Raw genomic sequence first — 13,043 nt, 5'->3', positions numbered from 1 at the left:
TAATGGACAAGTGATAGGATACCCGGTACCAGCCCCTGTTCACTAAATTCTTTTCTGTCTTTCCTCTTCATCCTCTCTCCTCTTTCCTAATTTACCATCTCTTCCTTTTCCTATATCCCTTTTTTTTTTTTCCTTTTTACACTGTAATGAAGCAAAGCATATGAACTTCACATTCAGATAACCTGTGTTCAAATCTAAAACTCATTTCTTATTGTGTGACTTTGGGCAGATCACATAGCTTCTCTAAGTCTAAATTTTCTTGACTATAAAAGGGTAAAATCTCCTACCTTTTAGGCTATTGAAGGGATTTAATCAGACAGTATGTATGAAGAGATGACCTGGTCTCCTAGTAGACTGAGATTTCTTTTAACTTTGAGGGTCTGTGAGGCTTGCTGGCATACAATTTAGAATTGGACAGTCTTGGATTTGAATCCCTGCTCCACCACTTACTGGCTAAGTGATCTGGAAGTCTTGCAACCTTTATGTACCTCAGTTTCCTTATCTATAAAATGAAATAAATAGTAAGGACTTAAAGGTTTGGGAGATGATCAAATGAAACAACAAATATTTAGAATCTATATATATTTAACCATATATTAACAAAGAAACCTGCCTCTCAGTAGAACTAAGAGTAGCTGACTTGTTCTCTAGAGGCCCATGTTTGTGGATGCCTAATTTATGAATCGAGTGTGTCACCACTAAGGACTGGGAAATGTTAAAGCACTAAGAAATGCTAATCTTGAACCTATCTTCTGAGGCTGTAAAATAAATATAAAAAGAAGGAGGTAGAATGGTACAGTGCAATGAAAAGACCACCACAGGGAGCATGGGTTCAGGCTCGCTTGGGCATTAACTGCCTGTATAATGCCATATAAGTCAAACAGCTTATATATCTGGTACCTGGAACCTGGGGGTGATGGAAAAATTTTTTTATGTTCTTGATTCAGATTGCCACTGCCATTTAGTGGGAAGAGGCCAGAGATGCTGGTAAATACACTACAGTGCACAGGACAGATGTCCACAGCAAAGAATTACCTGGTCAAAATATGAATAACAGTATCAAAATATCAATAGGCCCTGGCCTAGATGTGACTCTAAGTTCCCTTCGAGCTCTAACATTCTAAGAGACTCTGAGGCAGAACCAACACCAAACAAATGACATTCCTGCTAATATCTATCAAGCAACAATGGCTTATGACATTGCTCAAAATCCCCCTACAGCCAGTGGAGGAAAACTTTCCCTCCAATATGTGAATATTCTGAAATCATATTTTTGAGAGTGAGGACAGTCTTTCCCCACAACGGAAGAAACCCAGAGGTTTCTTGGATGGCTGAGTGGCTCAGTCAGCTAAGCAGCTGCCTTAGCCTCAGGCCATAATCCCAGGGTCTTGGGATTGAGTCCTGCATTGGGCTCCCTGCTCAGCGGGGGCCTGCTTCTCCTTCCACCTGCTGTTCTTGATTGTGCGCGCTCTCTAACAAATAATTTTAAAAATCTTCTAAAAAATTTTTGATTAAAAAAGGAAGAAACCCAGTGATGAAGGGGGCACAATCCTCCAGGGACTTTGTCCCTTGTTCTTTGCAGTTAGAATCCATGCTTCTAAAGCCATAAGTTCCTCTGGCCAAGAAGCTGATTTAAGTAGCTCTGAATCAAGGTCAGAATAAGATAATACACACAATAGCATATGTGAATCTCAAATACATCATGCTTACTGAAATAAGCCAGATTCAAAAGGCTACATGCTATTTTATTACGTTTACATGATATCTGCGATTAGACAAAACTGTAGGGACAGAAAACAGATTAGCAGTTGCCAGGTGCTGGAAGTAAGAATAACAATTTGACTGCAAAGGGACATGAAAGAATTTGGGGAATGATGCACTGTTTTATATACTGATTATAGCTACAAAACTGTCAAAATTCATGAAACTGTACACTGTACACTAAAAATGTGAATTCTACTATATCTAAATTATACTTCAATAAAACTGCCCCCAGGGCCCCTGGTTGGCTCAGTTGTTAAAGTGTCTGCTTTTTTTTTTTTTTTTTTTCACGATTTTATTTATTTATTTGACAGACAGAGATCACAAGCAGGCAGAGAAGCAGGCAGAGAGAGAGGAGGAAGCAGGCTCCCTGCTGAACAGAGAGCCCGATGCGGGGCTCAATCCCAGGACCCTGGGATCACGACCTGAGCCGAAGGCAGAGGCTTTAACCCACTGAGCCACCCAGGTGCCCAAAGTGTCTGCTTTTGACTTGGGTTGTGATCCCAGGGTCCCACATCAGGCTCTCAGTTCAGTGGGGAGCCTGCTTCTCCCTCCCCCTCTGTCTGTACTCTGCCTGCTTATGCTCTCTGTTAAATGAATAAATAAAATTTTTTTAAAAACTGACCCCTCTTACCCACACCCCCCAAATATGACCACAAATACTACAGAGAAGATTGTTAGGAGAGGTTGAACTGGATGACATAAAAATTCTTTCCACCCCACGTCCTGTGGTTTTATTACAGTCTGCCTCTCCGTTCCTGGTGACCTCAGGTTTAAGTCTGGGCTCCAATTTCGGTGTTAAAGCAATGACTCCTGCCATCATTCAGGGATCTCTGGCCCTACTTAAGCTTGTGACAGAGGCTCCTTTCCTGCTGTCTCCTATCTTAAACCCCCTTGTGACTGATGAAGGCCTTAGACAATTAATAAACAAGTGAGAATAAACCTCAGGGGACAGTGGTTTTATCTCTCTGCACAGGCTTCCTGTTTAAATCCCATTTGATCTTTCCACTAAACTCCAAATCAGGCAACAACATAAGAATCATATTTATGGGGACGCCTGGGTGGCTCAGTTGGTTAAGCAGCTGCCTTCGGCTCAGGTCATGATCCCAGCGTCCTGGGATCGAGTCCCATATCGGGCTCCTTGCTCCGCAGGGAGCCTGCTTCTCCGTCTGACTCTGCCTTCCACTCTGTCTGCCTGTGCTCGCTCTCGCTCGCTCTCTCTGACAAATAAATAAAATCTTAAAAAAAAAAAAAAAAAGAATCATATTTATGAACTCCCCTCCACTATGGACTTTTGGTCTTTCCACTACATTATTTTTTATACACTTAAGCTATATAAATGTAAAATGTGAGCCTCACATCAAAATTATACCAAGTTTTTTGAGATATATATAGATATGTAGTTTTGTTTACAAACATTATTGACCCAGATTATTGATCTATCAAATGTTACACAAAAGAGTTTTAACTTTTCTTGTATCCAGAATAGCCCTAGTGTGCCTATGTAGCTCATAGTTGGTTAAGTGGTGGAATTTTTTTAAAAATGTATTTATTTATTTTCTGGAGAGAGAGAGTACACAAGTGGGGGAGCAGTAGGCTCCCTATGGGACTCAATCCCAGGACCCTGGGATCATGACCTAAGCAGAAGGCAGATGCTTAACCAACTGAGCCACCCAGGCATCCCAAACGGTAGACTCGTGATTTCAGCTCAGGTCTTCATCTCAGGGCCCTGTGACTGAGCCCCACATCAGACTCCCCACTCAGCAGGGTGTCTGCTCCAGGATTCTCTCTCTGCCCCTCCCACCATGCATGCACATACCTGCTCTCTCTCCCTCCCTCTCCCTAAAATAAATAAATAAATCTTAAAAAAGAAAAAGAGACTAGCCCTAGGTATGCTGTGGCCAGGGAGGACTGAAATAGCCATCAGACTGCTCACACTTTCTACGAATAAAGACTGCTATCTTCTATGACACATATAACAACTATGATGGGAAGGCCTTGTCTTGTCCTCTCAATCCTCAGCACATCAACAGAGTTCACCTCTATTGCCAGACTAGCCAACTAAGCCTTTTATGCTCAGCCTAGGACCATAAGCACAAGCCTAAGGCTCAAAGATACTAGCCTCTAGGATTCCTGGGCCCTTTTGCTGTATATAACACAGGCCAACTTTGAGGTGAACCCATTTACCTGTCATTGGAGAAGATCACTAACTGAACTAACTTGTACCCTCCTGAATCATGCTGAGGCCCAAGACTAAATGGACACTAGCCAACTTCTATGCCCTAGAGAAGCACTCTTTTCTCACCCCCTTTGTTCTTTCTGCAATTGATGGCCTCTCACTATTATTTATCAGATCAAAACATAATTAATTTTTTTAAAGATTTTATTTATTTATTTGACAGAAAGAGATCACAAGTAGGCAGAGTGGCAGGCAGAGAGAGAGGGGGAAGCAGGCTCCCTGCTGAGCAGCGAGCCTGATGCATGGGGGGCCGGATCCCAGGACCCTGGGATCATGATCTGAGCTGAAGGCAGAGGCTTTAACCCACTGAGCCGCCCAGGTACCCCAAAACATCATTAATTTCTGACCAAACTATTAAAATAAGAAATTGCCAGGCCCCAATTCCACGTCAATTTCCTAATAATTATCCAGTTATAGGGCACTAAGGAGAATGAAGGAAAATGACATTACCACATCCTGAGATGCATACTGAGGATCCTCTGGGTTGACCGACCAGTAACAGTAATCAAAGCCAAATGCCACAACCTTCTCCCGGGAGTCTCCAAAGCCATCTGGTCGATTGTCCACCTAAAATCAAACATAGAATACAGTCCTCTCTATCATAATGTCAGAATCTAGACAGTGCCACTTGATTCCTCCCTGCTATACCTAGGGAGACCCTTAACGGTCTTGAGAATCTTTATGTTATCTACCTGAAAAAGAAAAAAAGTAAACTCTGTCCTTGCATCATCAAATAAAAGCTCCAGAGAATTAAATTTGTCTCTCATATTGTCACCTATCTGCCTATATATGAACCAAGCATAGAACAGCTTAGGAGGGAAAGCCTTTCCCTCTCTGAGCATCTTCTTAACACTATCATTTCTTTCTCCAAGTATTTCTGTAAAGGATACCAGTTGTACATGAGTCGTTCTGACCCAGCAATCTAGGGCTTTCAAAGAGGTCCCTGGGTATTCACCCCCAGTGCATTAGAAAGCACACTGGATAGAAGAACGAGGACCAACCCAACTGCCCAGGGTAGATGAGGATAGATTCAGAGCTTGGAACCACACTGACATCCAGGTAGTGGGGAGAATGGTATTACTGCCACAAATGTTTTATCTTATTCTTTAATATTTAGACTCTAGACAGGGATAGACAAACCCTAGCACTAGCTGCCATAAACTACAGTAGAAAGAGGCTGTCAACTATCATATGATCTCCCTGATATGAGGAAGTAGAAATGCAATGTGGGGAGTTTGGGGGGTAGGAAAAGAATAAATGAAACAAGATGGGATGGGGAGGAAGACAAACAGTAAGAGACTCTTAATCTCACAAAACAAACCGAGGGTTGCAGGGGGGTGGGGTGGATAAGAAGAGGGTGGTGGGGTTAGGATATTGGGGAGGGTATGTGCTATGGTAAGTAAACAGACCTGTACCCCTGGGGCTAATAATACATTATATGTTTATAAAAAAATAAGAGGCTGTCAGAATGACTAAGAAATTCTTAGGGGATAACTGAACTCAAGGAAGTAAGCAGCTAAGTAGGTGTGCAGGTGACAGATTAGAGTTCGATCTTGGCCAGGATTTATTCTTAAAAAAACAAAACTCTCAACTCTCAGAACAAAGCCCTTGAAGTATGTAAGCAACAGAGATATAAATAGGAGACAGCAGAGAATAAAAGGTCTTTTGTCCCTGGGGAGCACCTATTGAAAGTTTGGAAGGTCCCATTCTCTTTTAGCAGAGAGCTGCTGACAAAAGGAAATATCACATCACAGAGGTGGGCATGGCTTGTAGACCTGGGGTCCAGATAACCCTTGCTCCTACAAGTCAGCTTCCTTAGCTCCGGGAATGCTGAGTACCACCTGCAAGCTGTCTACAGCAGCAGGTACGAGGTCAGTTTCCCTGTCTCATTCCATCCCCCAAAGCCCATACAGAAAGAACCCCTTCCACTTCCGCTGCTCTGGTAAATGGAGGAACGGATGGAGGAAATTAGCCCTGGGGGGTGATGGGTGGAGGAGGAAGTTCCCAGTGTTTGTCCACTTGTGACTCAAAGGTTAGTCAGATCTGTGAAAGAAGATCTACAGCACGATTCAGGACAGCAACTGACTCCCTTCGGGGAGCTAATGCATACTAAAATCTAGTAATGCTTCTGGATTAAGTGGTATCAAATGAGAGGCTTGGGACAAAGTCTAACTGGTGGTCTGGTGAGTTAAATATACCCATGGAAGTGACTTACACTAGCCATGCCGCTCATAAGCAGTAAGCGACCAGTTTCCAAACAGCTGCACCCTGTTTGACAGAACTTGGCCTGTAGTGGCCACAGTCCCTATACTTCTTTCCTGCTTTATTTTTATACTTGCTTTGTATAAAACTCTCCCTTCTCCCAAACCCCCACCTTAAACCCATTCACACACACACATCTTCATCCCAGAAGCCCCTGTAATAATACAAACTCCTCAATGGAAAGAGAAAGGAAGACAATTTCAGGCTTACCTTTAAATTTCTGATTTTTGCCACTTTGCCATCAACTTCCACAATAATTCTTCCTCCTTCTTTGGTCTCCCTAGAAACAAGACCCAAGCCCATTTAAGAAGAAACATTTCTTTAAAAAAAAAAAAAATGAGAAAAGGGAAGCTGAGATCAGTGCTACTGGGAGAAAATGTTTCCCTACTGCTATCTCAGTAAGTAGCTGTCCCTAGCTGACATGCTTCTCTGGATCATTTGAATTTGGCCCTAAAATAGCTACAAATGACCACTACTGAGCACCCTTCATGTGCTAGGCATTTTATTAGTACAGTACATATTATACTTCATCTTATGCAATCTTCCCACTAACACACTCTCCTGACATGGTTTCCTACCATATCTTCATTTTTTCAGATGGAAGACTGAACCTGAGAGAAATTATATGACTTGTCCAAGGTCACACATCAAGCAGTGGCAGAACTGAGATTTAAACCCAGATCTGTCTGACCACAAAGCCTGGGCTCTTAACCATATCCTTAGAAATCAGGCTTGAAATTCTGGAGAGTTATCTTTTGCTCAATGCACAAGGCATCCCCCTCACTTGCTCTGGGATCTTGAGCATGGAGAGTAATGAAAAAGGTTTTGGAGTCCTCTCTGTTGACATACTGAGAACATTTTTCCCAAATCCTTCCATCTTCCTAAATTGGAATGAGAGCCAAGATTCTCAAGAATTTTCCTATGCTGCAGTTATGCAGTAACACTGTTAACAACTAACCAACCCCTAAATTTACTTTAAGGGGCTTAATCCAAGTGACCCATAAAAAAAAAAAAAAATGAGAAAAGGGAAGCTGAGATCAGTGCTACTGGGAGAAAATGAGCAGAATTACTCCATTCTATAGATGAAATCTTTTCTCATACATAAAAAACTTTAGCTAAGATGCTCAAGCCAGGATGTTGAGACAAGAATTAAGTCAACAGCATTTCCTCCACTACAGTGAAAGTAATCAATTAAATTATTCCTAGCCTGGGAACTTAAAGTTAAGAAAATATGTTCTGTCTCATTTTTATCCTTCCTCATGGTTCCCAGAATGTAATCTTGAGAATCTGGGGAAGGGAAGACACCACTAAGTGAGTCTGGGATAAAGCCCAGGATAGGAAATTTCCCTCTCCCATGTAATAACATTTGTTACTTAAACTTCCTCAAGGCCCTAATGCTCTTTATTTCACATTTCATGCTACATAGTATTTAAGGCAGCAGAGATATTCTTAGGCCTTTCAGGATCATAAACCACACCCCCACCCCCACACAAACCTCCACAATTCTAAGGAAAATCTTTCATTTTTGCTGTTATCATTTTACAAGGTAACATTTTTTTTCCTTTCTCCATTGTAAGGTAGACTTTCTTAACCCTCCTCCCCTTATAAAAGTAATACACAGATTGTTGTAAATTTGGACAATAAATAAGAAAAAATGATGCTGGGGCACCTGGGTGGTTCAGTCGGTTAAAGCCTCTGCCTTCAGCTCAGGTCATGATCCCAGGGTCCTGGGATCCAGCTCCACATTGGGCTCTCTGCTCAGCAGGGAGCCGGCTTCCCTTCCTCTCTCTCTGCCTGCCTCTCTGCCTACTTGTGATCTCTGTCTGTCAAATAAATAAATAAAATCTTAAAAAAAAAATGATGCAATAATTTTTCCAAATCTATCATCAAATATTTTTTTAAAGTATGCCCAAGGATACTTGAGGATTCATCTAAGGTTCTTTCACATAAAGCAGCCTAGAAAGAAGTGTCCTGAATTTGACTTTTTTTTTTTTAAAGATTTTATTTATTTGACAGAGATACAGTGAGAGAGGGAACACAAGCAGAGGGAGAGGGAGAGAAAGAAGCAAGCTTCCCTCCGAGCAGGGAGCCCAGTGTGAGGCCCAACGCAGGGCTCGATCCCAGGACCCTGGGATCATGACCTGAGCCGAAGACAGACGCTTGATGACTGAGCCACCCAAGGTACCCCCTGAATTTTACTTCTTGGGAGAAAGATACAAACTATAAGGGTAAGATGTTTCTCCTTCCTGGCCTGGACCACTGCCATTGGTAACCTAGTGATTCCAAGCTATTCTAAAACAAAGTGAGGGAGAATTAAAATTGAGCAGAACAGAAAGAAAGGGCACCAACCTCAACTGTGGAGCTGGCCACAGAGAGTTCAATGAAAGTCTGTGGAGATGGAGCCTTACACATGGCAGAGTGGCACTACTACTACTTGCCCCTGGGTCCTAAATTCTACGAACAGGCATTCATTCCTTAAGATGAATTTCCCTTTGCACAGAGATAAATCCTCAGTTATACACTTACTCCTAGAACAATGTTTCTCAAAGCATGGTCCACAGGCTACCTTTATCAGAATTACATGAGATGGTGGGGTTTATTAATTCAAATTCCTGTTAACAGGTTGCATTATGGGGGGGGTGTAAAAAACCAAGTTGCATTATAACAAACTCTCTAGGTGGATGGTACACATACTATAATTTGAGAATCACTGTTCTAGAAGGGAAAAATAAGACATGACCACTAGAAATCTAAGTATAAGCAGTAATAAAAATAGTTAAAAATTGTACAGTTAACATTTTATTGTACACTTAAAATGAGCCAAGTCCTAAGTATTTTTAATGTATTATTTCTTTTAATCTTCATAAAAAACCACTGAAGTAGCTATCCTATATTTAGCTATCCTATATTTGATTCAAAACACACACACACATAAAAAAAAAAAATTAAAAAAAAAGAAAAAACACACACACACACACACACACACACACACACACACACAGACAACACATACACACTCCACATAAAGAGAATATAGAATTTGAACAGTAAATTTTGACAGGGCAGTGGGGAGTGTTCCAAAGTCTACAATACTGGAAGAAGAGAACATGTTCTGTTAATGATTAATGATTTTGGATAGACAAGGGACAGCATCATATAATGAGCTACCGACTTTCTAATCATGGGAAACTATGAGGAGTAGGAAGGGAATCAAAACCATGCCCCACATTATCATTTTACTGATGGTCAATTCTAGTTCTTCTAGGCAAATAGGCATTTGATCAAGCAGTACAACTTTTCTGTAATCTCAGGAAGGAGCAGCTTGGTCTACTGAATAGAAACTTGGCTTTACTGACTTTAACCTTTAAACAACATCATTTTCCTCATCTGGAAAAACAAAAAATGTAAGTTTATACCAGATGATCTCTAAGATTTCTTCCCAAGCACAACATCAGATCCAATGATTAACTGAATCTGTGCCAATAACTTACTTGAAGGTTGAACAAACCATGTAATTAGCAGAGTGCCTACATTTGGATAAGCTTCAGCAAAGATGGTGGAAGTTAATAAACCCTGGAGTACAGCTGCATCTCTGCAGGATTCTCTGAGGAGAGAGGAGTGGTCTCTACTTCTTAACTGGGGGAGGGAGGATGTTGGTGGTCACACTGTGTTTATCCATATTTGGTCCTGAATCTTCAGCCTGGTAATAACCTACTCACACCTGGGTATCTGCAGTATTGGCATCCTACCTCTTGATGCTTAAGTCTCTTAACCTGACTGAAAGTAAATAAGCTTTTGTGCCCTTCTTTTCCACTCACTTTTGTTTGATGAGATAAATTACTCTCTACTGTGACTCCAAGTAACTCAGTTTCAACAGCATTTTCTTAACCTAATCCACACTATTATAAATTCCTAGCTCTCAAAGAATTGGGAAGTTACTGTCAGGAGAGGCCAAGGTAATTATCCTGAGAACCCCAAAAGAACAGGTCTGCAAAAAGAAGACCTGCTTAGTGGCTACCTCCAAGGTAGCATACTCCTATGAAAACTTTTCAACCCCAAGTAACCACATTCAGTAATGTAGAAGCCAGATGTCATAAGCCACTTGTCAATCTAAACACAGTAGTTCGGGCATGTGCTGCTTTCCTTCTTCCTCCATGTATCTCTTTCATCTTTTTTCTACTTTCTTTTCTGTTCTTCTGTTTCTTTCCTCATCCCACTGTTCTCCTCATTACTGTCAGTTGCATAACTTTTCAAAGTGAATCACCACCATATCAGGGACAAATATAATCCCTACTAGTACCAAATTTTGTTATGGAAGACAATGCATTTTTTGATCCTTCTGTCCAATTTTCCAGCCACCTTATGTCCTGGAAATTTTTAAACCTCCCAAATAATTCCACGGTATGTCTTCTGATCCCAGGCTACACTCTGCCAGCTTTGTGTCCTCTCACCTCCCCCTATACACCTTCTCACCAAACCACCAAAACTTTTCTAACAGCTGAAGTCCTTTATTTTCAGTGTCTTTTCTACAGAGTGCTCTCTACACCTTCTTCACCTGTCAGCAAACTCTAATAGCTCTTTAAAAAGCTGTTCTGGATGGGCGCCTGGGTGGCTCAGTGTGTTGAGCCACTGCCTTCAACGCGGGTCATGATCTCAAGGTCCTGGGATTGAGTCAGGCGGCGGACTCTCTGCTCAGCGGGGAGCCTGTTTCCCTCTCTCTCTCTCTCTCTCTTTTCTCTCTGCCTGCCTCTCCATCTACTTGTGATCTCTCTCGGTCAAATAAATAAATAAAATTTAAAAAAAAAAAAAAAAAGCTGTTCTGGAGCACCTGGCTGGCTCAGTTGTAGAGCATTCCACTCTTGAACTTGGGTGGTGAGTTCAAGCCCCACACTGGATATACAGACATCAGCTCTTCCCTGACTTTCCAAACATGAGTGGAAAATCAGTGAAAGGGTAAGAAATTATGTAGCTGGACACTGGATGCCTCAAGACCTGAAAGGTGCTGCATGGGATTCACCCATAAGGAAATGCGCACTGGCCACGCTGAGGAAACTTCCTTCTATTTCACAGTATTGCTGTCGAGCGTAGGATGAAACCATGATCTCCCCGGGCCTCAATTTCCCCCTCACACCTTACAACCTGGCTCTCTCCACATCTCTGCAGAGAAACCCGTGCGCGCCCAGGAACGCCCGGAATTCTGCCTCAGTCTCCACAGGTACTCTAGAGCCACCGAGGAAAGGAGACTGATCACCCTCTCCCCGCGTACTCAGGGAACTCACTGAGAAAGGCCCAACTCGTGCATCCAGACTTGAGCCTCTGTACCCCAAAACTCCTGCTCCCAGGACTCCAGGAACACGGACACGGCGCACCCCACCCCTGACGCAATCCAGGAACCGCTATACCCCAGGACACGACCTGAAAGCTCCAACAGAGGCTTTGTGCCGATAGTCCTTTAAGGTTTCCGGACCCTGGCCCCGTGGGCCACTTTGTGTCTGACTTCCCCGCGCCAGAATCACTTGAGCGAGAGGCGGAGACCTCACCCTCCTCTCAGCTCATTTGACGCCTCAGGCTCCCTCTCCCTCCCCAACTCACCTCTTGCTGAGGGGCCGGATCCTCACGGCCACCCGCACATTCGCCATCCCTCGGCCACCACCCAAGCAACAAGTCCGCCCAGTGGCAGCACCCCCGGTCCCAAGCCCAAGCCCAACCCCAACCCTACCCCGCCCGCCCCACGCGCCTCACGGGACGGCCCCGCCCATGCGCGCGCCTAGGGCCAGCGTGGGTGGTGCCTGCCGTGTCTCAGCCAATCCTGAGCCCGATGGGCGGGAAGTCGCGCGGCCCGGCCCCGCCAGCCGGGCCCGCCTCTCTCCGCCCCGCCCCGCCCTGCCCACGCACCTCCCGGTCGGCCCCGCCCATGAGCTCCTCTGTTCCATGGGGGCGGTGCCCAAGGTCCCTCAGCCAATCCTGAGCCCTATGGCCGAGAGGGCGCCAGTCCCCGCTGGGTGCGGCCGAGTCCCACCTACCAAGAGCTAGCTTTTGTTCTCGGACAATACTAAACAGGGTCAAGTAAACACGTTTAAGTTTCGGTTAAGGCGAAATTTACAACGGAATTTGCTAAATACTTGTATTCGCTGCGTTGGCCTGAGTTGTCAATTCTGTGCTTAAATTTTAGGGGCAGAAATGAGACGGGGAACACCAGTGTTTTTGCAGTTACCGGAAAAGAGCAAGTGTCTCTTTGAAGAGGCACTTGGAGTGTGGAGAAGTTTAGAGTGCTCCAAGCTTCTCTTGATTGTGATGGAACTTCGGGGCCACTCTAGCATAGTGTTTGTGATCGTGAAGAGAATGCTGTCAGTCAGAAATAGTTCATTAGTTCATCCAAGAAATAACTTGAGTACCTACCGAGACTCAAGTGCTGTTTTACACAGCCCAAGTCTTCATGGAAATTAGAATCTACATGGAAGTGAAAGAGGCAATAAATATAATTTGTCGGGATGCCTGGGTGGCTCGATTGGGTGGCTGCCTTCAGCTCAGGTCATGATTCTGGGGTCCTGTGATCCAGTCTTGCATTGGGCTCCTTGGTCAGCGGGGAGCCTCTGCCTGCGGCTCCCCCTGCTCCTGCTTTCTTTCTCTCTGGCAAATAAATAAATAAGACCTTTAAATATATATATATAATTTGTCAAGTGATGCTAAATGCAATTTTTTTTTAAAGCAGGATAAGATACAGTAATGGTTTGGGGTGTGTAAAGGGAAAGGTGCTTATTTTATATAGGATCTTTAGGAA

The 13,043-nt window shown here is 43.5% G+C and overlaps 1 protein-coding gene across 5 annotated transcripts in view; it reads right to left on the bottom strand.

Annotated features, from left to right (window-relative positions):
- The window catches only part of STARD9 (StAR related lipid transfer domain containing 9), a 123,861-nt gene extending 111,885 nt beyond the window's left edge, over positions 1-11,976 (bottom strand). For 4 of the 5 annotated variants that reach the window (XR_009355527.1, XM_059181293.1, XM_059181294.1 and 1 more), the window contains exons 1-3: positions 11,855-11,976; positions 6,473-6,542; positions 4,451-4,567 (exon numbers count right to left, since the gene is read on the bottom strand). Coding sequence is in view for 4 of the 5 variants with exons in the window: in XM_059181293.1 (XP_059037276.1) it covers positions 4,451-4,567; positions 6,473-6,542; positions 11,855-11,901 (234 nt within the window). In the remaining variant the exon portion in view is untranslated. The remainder of the gene's footprint in view (positions 1-4,450; positions 4,568-6,472; positions 6,543-11,854) is intronic. The other variant, XM_059181295.1, reaches the window with a different exon arrangement.
- Between the last annotated feature and the right edge of the window lie 1,067 nt (positions 11,977-13,043).

Source organism: Mustela lutreola, chromosome 7 (genome assembly GCF_030435805.1).
Source record: "Mustela lutreola isolate mMusLut2 chromosome 7, mMusLut2.pri, whole genome shotgun sequence".
In the NCBI taxonomy this organism is placed as follows: domain Eukaryota; kingdom Metazoa; phylum Chordata; class Mammalia; order Carnivora; family Mustelidae; genus Mustela; species Mustela lutreola.
The sequence above is the reverse complement of the archived record's forward strand: the minus strand, read 5'-3'. Positions and strand labels throughout refer to the sequence as shown.